Genomic DNA, 17,815 nt, shown 5'->3' on the forward strand with positions numbered 1-17,815 from the left:
CTACAGAACACTGATTTACAGTAAGGGGAGGGGGCTGGAGAGAGACTTCTTCAGTGAGTGAAGTGTTTGCCATGGTAACCCTGAGGCCCTGAGTTCAGATCCCCAGGACTCATGGAAACTCTAGACATGGAGGTGTGTGTGTCTGCCACTCCAGTGTTTCCTGACCAGCCAGCCTGGCCTAGTGAGGTTCAGTTAGAGACCTGTCTCCAAAAAGAAATAGAGTGGGAAGTGAGAGAGGAAGATACTAATGTCCCCTGTGAGCCTTCATACACACATGCACATGCATGCCCAGGCACCAGTAAGATATCTCACACACATGCATGAACACACACGTGCACAAAGATTTTAAGTCTTAAAAAAAGAATACTAACAAAAATATCTTAAGTAACCCACAAATACAAAACAACACTAATTGGATAAATGACAATATAGAAAAAGTATAGGACATTATACAACTATTAAATTCATCCTTCCGGAATATTTAGTAACAAGGGAAGACTAAAATGCACCATTTATTTTAAAACTTCAGGTTCTAATGGTATCGGCATTATGGTTCCAGCCTTTTAAAGTGCATACACAGTGGTAATTGATAAAACATGAAAATACATAGTACAATATCAACAGTTCTCTGTGAATGATGAAGTCATGGATGTGACTGCTTGTTTGTTGCATGTTTGTGTCTGGGGGACAGGATCTCACCATATGATCAGGCTGCCTTGAGCCCACCACTCTCTTGCCTTGGGCCTGAATGTTCTGGGACTACAGGTGTGAGTCACCACGCCTAGATTACATTTCTCATTTAAAAAAATCTTTTTTATCTTTTCTCCAGTTAAATGTGTAGTATTTGATAATTATATATTTTATATATATATATATATATATATATATATATGTAGCTATAGTGCAACTCTATTTTTATTATACTTATCAATTTACCATGGCATAAGTAAGGTCAGCGACAACCTGCAGGAATTGGTTCTCTTCTTCTCTGTAGGTTCCGGAGATGGCACACTGGGTGTTGGGATTTGTAGCAGGTGACTTTACCTGCTGTGCCGCCCCACTGACCCACCACATTTAAGAGGTGCTGATATTCAGTCTGCCTTCGTCTTCATCTAAATTGTGGAGAATTTCTCACTATGTCAGGCCCTTCCAAGAGCAGCCTACATGGCTCTGCCAACAGCTAAAACCAAAGAACTAAAATTCACCTTACCATACTCATTTGCCAAGTGTGTCCTGGTTGTTTGTTCCAAAGCTACCACAGAAAACTTCCCTGCCCAGGCCACTCCCACTCCTGCCTTTGGAATAGTCCTAAATGATCTAGGTGCTTTCTTGCTGCTCTCTTGGCAATGCTTCTACCAAGAGAGCGAAAGCACCGAAAGGGATGGATACAAAATTAGTTGCATGCTGAGAACTGAGGGCGTCACTGGTTCTCACTGCACCCATCTCTCCATGCTGGGGACACAGAACTGAGGGCATCACTGGTTCTCACTGTACCCATCTCTCCATGCGGCTGCCCACCCCACCCAGTCCTGCAACTCCTACATGAAGGGCATTACTGCTTGCCTTTGATTAGCCGCTCCGGTCTTGTCCCTGGCAAGGTCCACATCGCCTGTGCCAAGTGTCCAAAGACAGTGGCATCAAGAGTGGAAAGCTTGGGCCCCATGATGTACTTCTTGTCACCTGCAGCAAATGGAACAGAGAGGTCATTGAAATGGTCCATACTGTCTAGTATGACAAGAGCATTAAACATATCCTCACTATACATTCGTTTAACTGTGCACCAAAGCCATTTATAGAGTAGAAATGCATGCATGCCCTTTACAAAATAAAGACCCTCCCCCCAAAATGTTCTATGACAACTCCCAATGTAGCAAAGCAGGAAAAGGTGCTCACTTAAAGAATAAAGATGCTTCCAGAAAGACGAATAACTCATCAACAACTGACCTTCAGGGAACCTCCTTGTCTCAACTCCAGTAATTAAAAGATGTGACACTTACCAATACCTGGGAGTTTTCTAGAACCATCTCAAAAGTAATTTACGCCAAGCACAGGAGACCTCAATGTTTGTAAGACTAAATCAATACGTATTTGCTTAGCAACAAAATGAAAGGCTAGGCTAAGGAATGTGAAAGCAATGTTGTCCGTGATACTCCCATGAACATGGCAACTGTAAGTCACAGAATGCCAGCTTGCTTGAGAAACTTCAACTACAGAGAAGACAGAGGGTCGCAGGTTCAGTCCTGGCATCAGGCCCTAGGCAAGGAGGTTTCAGACAACTGCTCTCACATCTTCTTAACCAGCACTGATGCTAAGTTCAGGCCTAGACATATGAGCTATCACACTCGACAAAGAAGCACTTCCCAAGTTGTTTACTGGGCTGTTGTAAGGTACCCAGTAGCATAGATAGAAACTTCCATTTGTAGCAGACTGAGACCAACAGAAAGCCACAATGCATCAAATGTAAAGAACAGTTGGTCATGGGATGCCCAGTCCCAGCTGATATGGTGCATCTCCAAAATAATCCCTATACATAAAGCTCAGGGAACAACACAGAAGAGGGGACAGAAATATTTTAAGAGCCAGAGGACCAGGACTTCAAAAATGTATCTTCTAGACATGACAGGTAGGCTACAGCCATGAAATCTCTACAGTATGGTTGACTGTAAAATATATAAACAATGACACCAATTAATATTCCAACATGGATAAGGGAAACATCATAGAACCCCAACTTTAGATGAAGACCTATAGGTAATTAATGACTGCTGAGAAACAGAATTAGTCCTCCTCAGGATGGAGCTCCTAAGTGGTTGTCCAATACCAAGTGGTCAACCCGAAAACACACGCATATAACCAAAACCAAACGGACCCAGCAGGTGGTATTTATATGTTTATTTATATATATTTGTAGCAATAATAAAGACAAAGAGGCCATGAATTTGAGAGGGGACAGAGCAGGAAGACTTGGAAGGGGCTATAGAGAGGAAAGGTGGTTATGTATCATTCACATATGTGAAAATATTTTAAATTAATTTGATAGAGAATGAAAACTGCTCCAAGTTGGCTGCCGGGCTGTTATCAAATACTCTATCATAAAGAGACAATACTAGAGTGGTATCCACCCACGTCACATCCCAGCACATGACTATCCATCCTGATCATTACTTAACCCTTTCAGAGATTTCCTGTCTGCAATATGGAGATGACATTAAGGATGTTTGTTCCTAGAGCCTGAGGATATATCTGTCAATAAAGTTTTTGCTTTGCAAGGATAAGAATATAAGTTCCATCCCTACGACCCACATAGGGAAAAGATGGGCAAGACAGCATGTGGTTGTAACCTCCCTTCTGGTTTGCTGGTCAGCAAGCTGAGCATATTTTGTGATTATCAGCAAGAGGCTCAGTCTCATTAAAAATAAAGGAAATGATGCCTGAGGAAGGACACCTGAGGCTGCTCCCTGACCTCTAGAGGCCAGCACAAATGAGAGCATGTAGGAACACAGTTGCTCTCACACACAAAAGAGGGCCTGCTCCTCAGGACAACTGTGAGGATGTAAAAGTGTAATGCACTGTGCACCAGTTCTGAGTACCTTGATGACCACAAGCTCTCTTGAATGTCATCGCCTTTTTAAAAAAGATTAATTTATTTAATGTACTTGCGGACACTGTAGCTATTTTCAAACACACCAGAAGAGGGCGTCAGATCCCATTATAGATGGTTGTGATGTGGTTGCTGGGAATTGAACTCAGGACCTCTGGAAGATCAGTCAGTGTTCTTAACCACTGAACCATCTCTCCAGCCCAATGAAGGTCATCTTGTAGGTCATATCACTCCTCTTCCATGGCTTATTCCAAGCTCAACTTGGAAAACGAGGCCCATGATACTTTGCTCCCAACCCGGCCTGTACTGTAGTGACATCCCTCTCTTCTTCACTCTACAACCCGTGTTCTGCTCTGCAGTGCATGCTGTCTACCACTGCTACACTGCACGTTATGCCCCACCACCTATATGGGTTCCCACTTGTATCTATCAGTTCTGTCTGGCTTTGAGATTCACAACCAGCTTCCTTTCAGAGTGGTCTCTCTTATTCTGCCCAGAGATAACAGGAACTTCCAAGTCATACGTCCTCAGCCCAGTTTCACTTCTGTACATGTAACCGCACAGGACCTAAAGCATAAATGTCTGGCAACATCGTATTCCTGAACTATGAACTAAAAACATTTGCAAGTTCCTGGGACTACGGAGGTGACTTGAGCTAAGCACAAAGGAAATAATATGTCCTGCTTCCTTTTCTCGGGCCCCTAACATAGAATTTTTCCTATACCGACTCTATGCATCTATGCGTAGGCTGTCTTTTACTGTGGATGTCCCATCTACCAGATGGAAAGCCCTTTGACAGCAGGGCTCATTTCTTATTTTTCCTTGACAAACTCTCTCAATGTGCTTTTATTTTCATGACATGGTTGTATCATAGAAGCATCCTTGAGTTGTTCAGCATCCTGAGGAAGCTGAACCTTTGGTGTCAATGCATAGGTCAGGGAAGAGGAGAGACTGTCAAAGGAGGCAACAGAAGCAAACAAGCTGGTGAAGACAAGTGAAACTGGGAGGTGTTCTTTAAATTGTGTCTCCTGCCAGGCATGGGGTGCAGCTCTTGAATCCCTGCATTCTGGAGGCATAGGCAGAAAGACTTTTGTGAGTTTGATGTCCTCAAAGAGGGAGAGAGAGAAGAGAGAGCAGAAGAAGAGGGGAGGGAAGGGGAGGGAAAGAGAGGGAAAGGGAAGGGAAGGGAAGGGAAGGGAGGGAAAGGGAGGGGAAGAATGTCTACTGTTGAGAATGTCCCTGTTCCATATGAATCAAGGAATACCCCATGCTAGAGCAGTAAGCTGAGTCTAGTCAAATAATCTTTCCTGATGAAGAAAATCAAGTTATACTTGTTAGACCCCTTGGTGTTGTCAACTGATGGCCACCATTTCAGTCTTACCTCAGAATCTAAGCTGATTGCCCAAATAATAGGAAAATAGTGATAAACCATCCAAGCAAAAATAACACATACAGTAGGCATCATCTGATCTTAAGACTGATACTTCACTGTATCTTCTCTCTCTCCCTCTCTCTCCTCTCTCTCTCTCTCTCTCTGTCTCTCTCTCTCTCTCTGTCTCTCTGTCTCTCTGTCTCTCTCTCTCTCTCTCTCTCTCTCTCTCTCTCTCTCTCTTTTACTGGGAAAGGCTAGAGTGTTAAAAATCAAAGACTTTTAAGACAAAATGGGAAGACACATATAGATAAAACATTTAGGGACTAGAGTGGCTCAGTGGTTGAGAGTACTGACTGCTCTTCCAGAGGATCTAAGTTTAATTCCCTCTCCTGGTGTGTCTCAAGACAGCTACAGTGTACTCATATACATAAAATAAATGAATAATTTTTAAAATGTTAGAAAATGATAAAATTACAGCATGATAATACATATAATACCTATATAATGATTTTAAGCCACACACCAACTTGTGTATATGGTATTTAGCTAAAACTACTTAGTTTCAGAAAATAACAAGTGGAAATTAACCAAATTAATACAGAACCACACTAAGATGCTGGCACTACAGCTTCTTGAGTTCTGGACCAGAATTTTTTTTGTCCCCATAATATTATGAATACATTATCATCTCAGAGACAAAGACCCCAGAACCAACAGAGCCAAGGGAGCTTGCTATGGTCAGGAGAAGCACAGAGCAGAAAAAGGAAATCAGGGCAGAAACCTGAGAGATTTTAAGAGCTGTTCATAAAATAAACTTGGATTGAACTTGGCATCTATGGAAAAGGTAGTAGTTGTTTCCGAAAAGAATCAGTTCAGTAACCCTTCCAATACAAAAATCTATTTTATCACCCTCTACAAGATACATTCCAACTCCACTAGCTCCATTTCCACCTTCATTTTGGGCACACTAGACTATTCTGTAGTTCTTATTTATGAGACCAGATGTATCTCCTCAGAATACCCCATTCTTTCATGGTGTCACAGTAGCCACTCCTGTCCTAATACACTCCTTTGGGAGAACTGGTCACCTTTCCTCACATTTCTGCAGGATGGCATATTGCAAGGTTTCCTCCAAGCAGAAGAAAGAGCACGACTCTCTTCCCTTACTAACTATTTTCCCAGCTTCAATTAGCCACTCGTGTCACATCTCTGCAACTTTGCTGAATTTTCAGACTCTACAGAGCAGAAAGGAATGAATACTTTCAGAGAAAATGATTTTCAAAACTCATTTTTATCCATACATAGTGAATAACAATTGTATGTTTTACCCCCAGAGGTCCCTGTACTTGACACTAGCAATTTGCAAGCAGACAATTCCAGTGAAGTCAAAGTGGATGACATTTTGTTTCATACTGTCCCTCTGTTGCCTTGAATTTACTGAGAATTCAAGCAAAGTTGAGAATCAAACATGTCAAATGCTGCCCCAAGGACAGCAGAGTCAGGGTAATCTTGGAGTCACCCACCAGGAAATATGTCCTTTCAACAGCTTCTACTTCTGATTTTCCCAGAAGATAAGAATGTAGGAAAACACAGCCAGCTTTCTGCTCTCCCTTAAATTGGATCAAACCATTCTTTGTTTATAATAATACACATGCCAGCCCTTGCTCATGGTTCCGGCAAACCCCAAACTCAGCACACAGTTCTTAGCTTCTCTCTCAGATGAGGTTATTGTGCATTGCTTGGGTAGGTCTCAGAACCAGTCAACTTTGACAATTCTCTAACTAGTTCCACTGACTGGCTCAAAATCTGGGGAAAGATAACGGTAAGGGAGGAGACAGGCTAGCAGGCTCTGCTTAACTTAATGCCTTGTCACTAGCTAGAGTACCCAAATAGTCCTCTAGTTTTCTGAATGATCTTCAGAACAACTTTCTTTTGACTTGGATGAACTTTGCATATCATCACCATTCATGACTAACACCAATCCCCCTTTCTCTTCCTCACAATCTCTCCTTTGAAGATATCCTACCTCTTGAAGTTTCTCAAGAAAGAGGGAAGAAGTACATGAACCCGACTATAAGAATATGTCTGAACACCTTCTGGACTCCGTCCACCCAAAGCATTCCTAAGTAGTTTGTAAACCTAGGAAACGTAGGTGTAGGGTTACACCCATGCAGAAAAACCTGACCTATGGGAATTCTAGATAATGAATGCATTCCTGGGGAGGGGCGAGAGCCACCTACACTCACTTCTTGCAGTTCAACATTACTGAACAGCAGCTTCTCCATCTTAAAGTGAGCAGCTAGCATCTGGAACGAAGACATCTGTGATCCTAACTCACTACTAATCAGAGGACTTATTTCTCTGTTCCCATATTGCTTCAACATTGTTGCTTCTGGATCTGACCATCCATCTGCCTGCAATAGTGAGAATGGAGAGCTATAAAAAGTCAAATAAGGGGGCAGGAATGATGGCTTCCTGGGTAAAAATAATTACTGCCAAGTCTGGCCACTGGAGTTTGATCCCTGCAACCTACATAGTGAAAGGAGAGAATGAGAGAAACGGACTCCTACAAGTTGTCCCCTGACCTACACATGCGCTTGCCACACACACACACACACACACACACACACACACACACACACACACACAAAAGAAAAAATAAGTCATATGAGTCAAGTGTCCCTCCCCAGTTTCGAATGCTCAAATGCACTCCTGAAGCTAAAGAATATGCAACTGAACTTACCAAGACAGGTCCCTCACTTCTGCCTGGGCTGCCCTGTTTGGGGCCATCAAGGGAATCTGCTTTTCTATCTCTCTGTTCAGACTGACTCCTTACACAGCCTCTGAATTTAGCTTAGTGAGAAAACCCATTACACAGAACCCAGTGATATATTGAACTTTTGTTTCCAAACCTTTTACAAAGACCATGACTTTCTATCAAGAAAACAGGAGCGAAACAGAGCCTGACAGATGGCCTTGTGCCTGATCATCAGGGCTGGAAGAGGTCACCCTCACAAGCAGACACCACTTCAATGACACACTCCAAGTGTCTCCCTAGCTGGAATCCAAGATCTTCGATCACTTCCAACGTCTGGGTAAGCAGGAAACCTGGTAAACATCTTTAACCATCAGCACTATTGGATCTGCCTAGAGAATAAACCGTATTCAAATCAAATCTATGAGAACAGGTTCCTGAGAAAGACGTCCAACTGCTTCGTGTTTGTGTGTGCACATATGCAAGTGTGGGGGGGATTCGCATGTGCATGTATGTGGACATGTGTGGACATGTGTGTGAGAATCAAAGGCCAATCTCAGATCTTACTCTTTAGGAGCCATCTCTACTTTGTGTTTCTTGACACAGGCTATCTCACAGGGAATTGGGACTCACTGATTAGGATAGCTTGTCTGACAAGTGAGTTACAGGGACCCCCCTCCCCCCACCCCATCTCTATTTCTCCAGTGCTGGAATGCAAGCATGCACCTCTGCACCCCGCTTTCTACATGGATTCTGGGTGTTCGAACTTAAGTCCTCATGTTTGCATGGGAGTCACTTAAGCAGTTTTAAGGTCCCTGTCTTGTCTTTAAACACAGGAGTCCTATGCCTTATTAGTTCTCTGGGCACCATGCTAAAATTCTGTGTGAGGCTTCTTGGCATGTGCAGGACTAAACCTCCAACTCCCACTTTGTGGGAGACTTTGTTATTGCCTTTCCAGTGCTCTTCTCATTTGTGTCTGGACCCTTAAGAATGTCCACACAGCTTTTCCCCCCGTGAACACTCCCTTCTCAAAGATCACTGAATCCATAGACAGAACCCTCTGTGTGCAATGCTGTGTCATCCTGCAATTAGTCCCCAGGTTCTTCACAGCCAAGATAAGAATACTCCTGCTGGTTTAAGAACAGTGGTGAAAACAGAGAGCCCCTCAGAGACTGAACAACAAGATGCTACCTCTAAAAGACGTAAAGTCTTTTATCTAAACGATTTGAAAATGGCCAAGAAATGGTGGCTGCTATCAACTAAGTGAGCAAACATTCCTAGGACTGATGGCAAACCGACCTTACTCCCCATGGCTCAGCAGCTAAATAAAGGAACCTGCTATAATCAGTGCGGCTAAGGCTACAGTGGAGAGTTACTGCGAGCTGTCAACAAATTACCTCCCAAATGTAACAGCTTTTGACGAAAAACTTCTTGTTGTTAGTGCTTTCTGAGACAAGAGTCTCTCTGTATCACCGGCTGACCTGAAACTTTAAATGTAGACCAGGCTGGCCTAAAACCTATAAAGATCTGCCTGCTTCTGCCTCCTGAATACTGTGATTAAAGATGTGTGCTACCACACCCAGCTCTATTTTTAATTTTTAATTGCACGTTTGTGTGTGTGTGTGTGTGTGTGTGAGAGAGAGAGAGAGACAGAGAGAGACAGAGAGACAGAGAGACAGAGAGACAGAGAGACACAGAGAGTCAGAGAGACAGAAGGAGAGAGAGACAGACAGACAGACAGACAGACAGAGAGAGAGAGAGAGAGAGAGAGAGACAGAGAGACACAGAGAGACAGAGAGACAGAAGGAGAGAGAGACAGACAGACAGACAGACAGACAGAGAGAGAGAGAGAGAGAGAGAGAGAGAGAGAGAGAGAGAGAGAGACAGAGAGAGAGAGAACTTGTGCCATGGAGTATTTGCACATATGAACTGACCAGTTGCAGGAGTTGGTTCTCTCCTTCCGTCATGGTAATCTTAGTGAGTGAGTTCACGATGCCATGCTTGGTGGAAAGTGTCCTTACTCAATGAACTAGACTCTATGGGCCCAGAACCCAGGAAGTCTTATCTGGGTACCACACGCTCAGGGTCTCTCACAGCACCACTATCAAAGGGGTAACAGCAACGAGTCCGCCTAATCATAAACAGTATCTGAAAGCCAAAATAAACCTTTTCTCTTTGTAAGTTAATTGTCTCTGTTATTTATTATAGTATCAGAAAGCTGACTAAAATGCCAGGGTTTCAGTTATATAGAGAGATAACTTAGGAAAGATCTGCTAAGAAACTGTCCACATAGCTGCTAATATGTGATTTCTCTGCTGGTGAAATGAGACACACATACACACTCACACATATACACATGTATATTTGTGTATGTTTGTATAAATCGAACAGATTTATTGGGAAACTGCTCTTGGATGGGTGAGTTCACTGGCTCCAAGGAAGGAGGCCAGAGGCCGGGAAGTCTCCATGGGAAGGGAGAGAGAGGGGAGGGGGAAGAGAAAGAAAGATCAGAGAAAAGCAGAGAGTGAGTGAAGGAGAAAATGAAGAAGGAGAGGAGAGGAGACCAAAATGTCTGGATCATATAGGGAAGAGACTCTGGGGAAGGGCAGCCTACCCCTGGGTGGAAAGTTCAAGGTTGGGGGAAGGGTATGCCAAGTAGAGATTGAGGGATGCTGGGAGAGTCTGGGGTTCAGATGTGCTTTGATATGTAAAATACGCACCTCAGCCCCTTGTCCCTGGGTCTAAAACCAAGCAGCTGATACGGTCTCAGCTGTTCACTGGCTCAGAGGGCTCTCTGTTGGTCTATGGACCTTTCTAGTTAAAGTGATGTATATAAAGTTACGTATTGTATTATTATTCTATTTTTCTGTGTCTTAAATGTTTCATAATAAGAACAAACCACCTGGCTAAGGGGGTATGCACCAACTACACCTGACCTTAAACTATGCTTGGCAGCCATTCTCTAACATTAAAGCAGACTGTGGTGCTTTGAATAGGAATCTCACACCCCCATAGGCTCATAGATTTGAATACTTGGTCACTAGGGAGTGGCACTATTAAGAGGTGTGCCTTATTGGAATAGGTGTAGCCTTGCTGAAGGGAGTGTGTAACTGAGTTACGACTTTGAGGAAGGTGGGCTTTGAGGTTTCAAATGCTCAACCCTCCCCCTTCTCTCTCTCCCTCCCTCCCCTCTCCTTCTCCTTCCCCTTTCCCCTATCCCTATCCCTCTGTCTCTTCCTGCTGCCTGATGACCCGGATGTAGAATTCTTGGCCCCTTTTCCAGCACCATGTCTGCCTGCATATGCTGCCATGCTTCCTGCCATGATGATAGTGGACTAAGCCTCTGACACTGTAAACTAACCCAGTTAAATGCTTTCCTATATAAGAGTTGCCATGGTAATGGTGTTTCTTCACAGAAATAGAACATTGACTAAGATACAGACAGTGCTTTCACTTTTTTTAAAAAAAAAAAAAAAAACAGACAGTGTGACTTAACATAGCACTGTAATCCCAGCAGCTAGGAACCTGAAGGAAGACTTCAGGTTCAAGGCACCGCCAACTAGACAGAAAAAGTCCGTCTCAAAACAAGCAGACACAGACAATGCTAACTAGTCCTCATGTAACAAGCAAATTAACTCAACTATCAGGGGGCTTGTTTGGCAACCATGTGCTCTAACGGTCCCATCAGAATGGTTCTCTGATGGCTCTGTCTAAAGAATACATTCCAGAAAGACAGAAACCAATGTAGACAATAATCTGCCTCAGCCCTAAACTCCACCTCCCAGCGCCTGCCCCGGCCAGTGGCCGGCACTACAGGAACTCAGAAAATAGAATTGTTCTTACATTAGTGGAAACTAAGTTACAATACTTTGTCCTGAAATCTTGTACACTAAATTAGTTCCTTTCAATGTTTAGCGTCACATGACTATAGGCTCTAGAACTTAGGAGCAAGGACATAGATAGGTACTCAAGCTAACTATTGGATTGTCATACCATCAGGGCTCACTCTCCTCAAGTTACTTGGCCTTCTATTTACAGGCCTTCTAGTAGGTACCAGGATCACAGGAAAGCTGGTCAGTTTTCAAATGATCATGTCCCCGGGCAAGGCTGGGAGAAGAGGTACATAGAAGAGTTGGATAGCCCCTTACTGCCAGCAGACATGGACGATGCTTCCACAATGGGTACCAATATAAAACGAAGCCACTCAGAGGGGAAACGACCAATCTAAGTAGTTTCATGAGGTGGGAAGGAGGGGAAAGACAAAGAAAACGTCTAAGTAGAAACAAATATCAAACAAGGCAGGGGAGATAAGCCCACGCAAGTGAACTTCAGCAAGCAAGGATTATACAGTGTGGCAGACACACATGGGAACAAGTGGGAAGAAGGATATCATGAGGGTAGGGTTAGGGTTATAAAGAAAGGACCTTACATTTTAGTAAAGAAGAGTGAAGGCCTTCGAGTCTGGCTTATATTTTAGAATCTAAAATTTAGATGAACAGCTCTAGAAAGAAGAGACGAAACTAGAGGTTGAGACAGCAGCCATGAAGCTCAAGCAAATCCAGGCAAGTCACCCAGCACTTCTATCTCAGCGGGAGCTTCAACCTCAGTGGGTGCTTCTACCACAGAGGTGGGGCAGAAAGCAGTTAGGAGATTACAGAATTCAGTGAGCATTCCAACAGTGAAGTCTGTCAGTGTTCTCAGTAAGCAACCACTTACTAGGGATCTCACTGTATAGCCAGGGGCTTGGGTCCAGGTTCCATTGCCCACTAGACGTAATTATATCGCTGGTAATAATAATCAGAATAATGCCCGCTCTCTGATGTTTTTGGTGAGGATTAATAAAACAATTACTACTCCAGTTAATTCTCACCAAAACTACATAAAACACTGTCATTAGGTCACTACTCATATATCTAACTTATATTCTTGTGCACGTTTTAGCTTACATAGTACATTCATAACAGACACACTATTTTGAACTGGGTTCCCTATGAAGGTATGCGTTACATACTTCACTTCTTGCCTTTGTGAGTGCTGCATGAATGGCAGCTCTTGTTGGTGTCATTTTTGATTCTCCATGAGGCAGAGCTCTAGGGGCTTGAGACACAGAGGTGAATAGACCAGACAAATTCTCATCGAGCTACTGAGTTGAGCAAGGACCTATAAAAAATGCTCACAAACGTATTAGGATGTAACAGGTTATCACCTATCTAAAATTTATTCCTCCTCAAATTTTATCCAAATCAGTCAATCCAAAAGAACACAGATGAGGAACGCCATCTTGGAGGAGCACACTGTGGTGATCTGAATGACGCCCATAGGCTCAACTGGCAAAACTGGGAAGGACTAGGAGTCATGGCCTTGTTGGAGGAGATGTTGGGGAGGGGCTAGGCTTTGAGGCTTAAACCTAGTGCGGCTCCCAGTGTACCTCTCTGCCTACTACTTCTGTTTTAATACATGAGCTCTCTGCCATTATTCCACCATGCCTTTGTTTCACCATTACGGATTGTAGACCTCACACAAATTTATGCCCAAGTAAATGTTTTCCTTTACAAGTTATCTTGGTTGTAGTGTTTTATTACAGAAAAGTAACTAAGCTTCTCATTCGATATTGAAACCTAAAATAAAACCACCTAATATGGTTTTGTTGCCAATATTGTTTTTGTTGTTTTATTTTGTTTTGCTTTGCTTTGCTTTGGTTTTGCAGGGCATTGTGCAGCCCTGGTTGACCTGAAGTTCCCTATGTAGGTACATAAAGCTGGCCTCAAATTCACAGGGCTCTACCTGCCTCTGCCTTCCCAGCAGTGGGATTAAAGGTATATGCTACCATGCCTGACCCAATAAAGATTTTAAAGCTGATTGTCTATGTGGCGCTATATTCTCAGAGTTTTTATTTTGTTTGTTTTGTTTTGTTTTTTCAAGTATCCTCATTTAGGAATTGAATCCCCCACTAGGAATTGTGTGGAAGCACAAAGTTAAACCCTGTTCTCTAAAGAAGAAGCTAGAATAGCCCAGAACAAAACAAAGAAGTCTGTCATAATTATATCAAGTAGTCTGTATCACAAAATACATCACGAAGACTTCGAGGAACTCAGTATTTATTCATATTTAATTTCTTTCTTCTAAAACACAAATCTGGGTGTACACACAATGTATCAGCTAATTTTTAACACGACACATTTTTACTAATAAAATACAAACAATAAAAAGGGAAAAGAGCTGGAAGAGTGGCTCAATAGCTGCTCTCCCAGAGGTCCTGAGTTCAATTCCCAGCAACCACATGGTAGCTCTCAATCATCTGTAATGGGACCTGACTGTGGCTCTGTATCACATATATAAATAAATCTTTTATTAATGGAAAAGAGAGGAACAATGGCACAAGCCTGTTATCCCAGTTCTCAAGAGGTTAAGCCAGGATGATTGCCACAAGTTCAAAGACATCCTGGAAACATATCAAGTTCAAGGTCAGCCTGGACCACACAGAAAGACCCTGTCTGAAAATTAGCAAGAGGAAAAGAGGAGGAAGGGGAGAAGAATGCAAAATAAACCACAAACTGAGGTTCCAACTGTGCTGTCCTCTTCAGCACACAAATGGGGCCTGATCTCACAAACAAGGAGATCAGAATCATTAACCCTCGGGCTCTCTAGACCCCATCCTACCTCTGGAATTCTGGAATGAGGAGGATGAGCAAAAGGAGGAGTTTGTACTTTCTAAGTGTATCATCTAGTGCCCTCTCCATCGGAGAGCAGCACACACGTTAGCGTTACTGATCAATATGTAAAAGCCTTTCTGAGTAAATCACTTGCCCTTCGAGCATTAAGCACAGATTTCCAGTATGGCCCTTTGAAGAGTTAAGCTCTCGCCAGAGTTCAATTGACAAAGAGAAAAGTAAGACTTACAAGTCTAACCAATGCTTTTCTTACATGTGACTTTAACGACCCAGCAGTGCAAACAGAGACCTAAGTGTACTAAAGCAAAAGACACAGAATGACCCACGGAATGTACAGTTCTTAGCCCCTCTGAACCATGCATGCTCTAGTGAGGATCCAGATGTAATTATCCTTATCAACGTGATTAAAAAGAGACCATCCACAGGTAAAAGGAGAAATACTAAAGGAGATGTTTTGGAACCTCAAAGCAATGCTTCATGAAGCAGGTTCTAAATGGTCTGCAAACCAGGAGGCCCACATAGAACGGTGGCCTGCAGCTGGATTGCTCTTTAGCATTGCCTGGGAAAATGTGTTTAGCTAGGGTGTTTTAAGTTTAGAATATCTGCAAGGTACTACTTACTAAAATACTGCCTAAAATTTACCCACACCAAAAACCAGACTTCCCTCAGGGGCCAGTGGGAAGACTCAGGTTAAAGTAATTATCACCGAATCTGATGACCTGCGTTCCATCTCAGAAATCTACACGGCAGAAGGACTGAAACAAGCATCTCGAGCTAAGCCATCCTCTGACGTGTGCACACACCAAATAAAACTAAATAAATACAATTTAAAATTTTTCTAAATGGACAGAGTATCAACTGCCCTCTAAATTCAGTTGTCTCTACCCATGCAGCTCTCAGACTTCATCAGAGAACTTTCGTTATACACAGTGGTCGGTGGTTATCGCACAAATTCACAATCGGTCAAAGTCCTAAGAATAAGCATGGAGTTCCCAGCCGCTAATGAGGAATTTGTACCTTTGTACCATCAGTAACTGGGGAGCTGTGGACAGTCTGTCTTCTGCAGGAGGAAAATCAGTTCTCTTCAAGGCTGTGGCTCCTGGTAGGTCAACCATGCTCCAGTCATGACCCCACCCCAAGAAGTATACGGGCAGCACAATTCGCAATCAATACGGTATTAAACTTTAAAGGGCAAAGAATTGTTACAAACATTTATTAATTTTTAAATCCAGAGTCATGCTTAATGGATTAAATATGATGTGAGCAGACCCAATCAAGGTCGCATCCTCAACAGCACCGAGGTAAGCCTGATTTGTTCTCATTTGATCCCCTCCCTAATAAAAGACTCCAGTATTCTTTCTTATAGTGTCATGAAGGCGCAGAATCGTCCCGGGCCCCTACATCTGTTCCCTTCCTAAGTATGTGAGTCCCCACTCCTAACCTAACCAGATTTCAGACCTGTTTAGACCATCCACAAATAAGCAAATAAACAAATTACACGGACTGATCAAAGGGGGATGTGGAGTTTACATAGATGATCAAAAGCAAGGCTTTCAGCTTTAAAAATAAAAATGTATCTCTTCACAGATACTGCTGGGAATGCTGAGTTATCCGGCTGGCGTGGGGCTGTGTAGCTGGCTCCCTACCAGACTACGCACATCTGCCGGGTGATCTGAAAGAGCAATCAGGCTACAGGTCACTTTTCCAAAAGTGTCCCCATAGTGTGGTGAGCACTCAGGAAGCACTGCTTTGAGGTTCTGAAACATTCCTTTTAATATCTATTCTTTTCTTCTTTTCTAGGTGGCTCTCCCCTTTTTGGCTTGATTGACAGGCACGGTTATTTCTGCATCTTTATTCTTCCCAGCTGGCCCGAGTTCCCAGCATGCAATGCGTGTGCTAAAATGTGTGTAGACACAAACTATGGCCTTCATCCTTTCTCACTGCCCAGCTATGAGGCTTTCTCCATCATGTTCACTGGGAACAGTGTGTTCCAGGCAGGGCTCAGGCAAGGCCTAACGGCCCAATGTGAAAGTGGCCCAGGCATCCCTTTCCTGGATGAGACACTGCTTGTTTGCATGCAGAATAGGGGGCTTACATGGTTCAGCAGTTTAGAGCACTTGCTGCTCTTGCCAAGCCCTGGGGTTTAGTTCCCAGCACCCTCATCACGCAGTTCCAGGGAACCTGACACCCTCTTCTGACCTCTGCAGGCACAGGCATACATTCTCATGCAAGGATATACACAATACACATACAGTAAGAATATAAATATTTTAAAAATTGGATAGCCAAACTAGTATAAAATGTACTATGTCAAAAATATATACATAGATCAAAGTGTTACATTCAGTGGGGTAGCGGTACGTGCTATAATCCTAGCTACTGAGAAAACAATTTCTCCAAAGATGTGAACAGGTCATTGATAAAAATACTGAGTGTGACCAGCCCTAGGAGCTGGGTGGTGTCAGTCTATCCTAACTGACAACAAGAAGATACGGTTATTCAGCCTGGCATGAGTCTGCCTCAATCTAACGGAGAAGTTTTCTATTGCTTTCCCTGGAGGAGAACGTTCTCTTGCCCACCAGATGGCATCCAGCCATAGGAAGAAATCCAGAACTGTTCTTCCCAGTGCCGAGCAATGCAGATAATGTTAGTTTTGCTGTAACCTGTTCAGAATTAATAAGAGGTAGCTTTGTAAAGCCAGCCATCCCCTTAATAACTCACGAGTATTTTGTTTCTCTAGTGAAACCATTGCCCCATGCCCTTTGTAAAGAGGAACAGTTTCCTATCTCCATCTTCCAACATCTTCCTATTTCTAAATGATGACAAGAGATTCTGAGATCACATAGGAAATCTCCACACATTATGACACTGTTTGGGCCTTGCAGACAGAGTCTAAGCCTCTGAAGAGTTAAAGATCTTGCTTGCTGTTCTGTGTTTAGCCCAGCACCAAATTAACAACTGTACCTAGCTGATAGAAAGTCAGTATGCAAAACCACGAACTGGGGTCTGGAGAGACGGCTCAGAGGTTAAGAGCTGCTCTTCCAGAGGTCCTGAGTTCAAGTCTCAGCAACCACATGGTGGCTCACAGCCATCTGTAATGGGATCTGATGCCCTCTTCCGGTGTGTCTGAAGACAGCTACAGTATTACTCATGCACATTAAATAAGTAAATAAATGAGTAACATCACTAACTGCAACGCCAGTCTGTTTGTTAGTCAAAGAGCTTTCTGGCCACCTCCTCGCCTCTTTTGGAGTTCATGTCAATTCACCTGTCTGGAAGCCAGCTGACTGGCTTTGTCCCTGCAGCCACTAAAAAGTGGCTCCTTTTACCTCCTAAAGCTATGTCACACACTTCAACCTACTGCTTTCCCACCTCCTCATACGGATGTACCCACCTCAGCTCAACACTGACGGAAA

At 43.2% G+C, this 17,815-nt stretch overlaps 1 protein-coding gene across 1 annotated transcript in view; it reads right to left on the bottom strand.

Moving 5' to 3' along the window:
* Nucleotides 1–17,815, bottom strand: part of Faxc (failed axon connections homolog, metaxin like GST domain containing) — a 61,723-nt gene that overhangs the window by 8,661 nt on the left and 35,247 nt on the right. The window contains exon 5 of the mRNA XM_032905212.1: nucleotides 1,564–1,680. Within this exon, the coding sequence (XP_032761103.1) occupies nucleotides 1,564–1,680 (117 nt within the window). The remainder of the gene's footprint in view (nucleotides 1–1,563; nucleotides 1,681–17,815) is intronic.

This window comes from Rattus rattus, chromosome 1, assembly GCF_011064425.1.
Source record: "Rattus rattus isolate New Zealand chromosome 1, Rrattus_CSIRO_v1, whole genome shotgun sequence".
In the NCBI taxonomy this organism is placed as follows: Eukaryota; Metazoa; Chordata; class Mammalia; order Rodentia; family Muridae; genus Rattus; species Rattus rattus.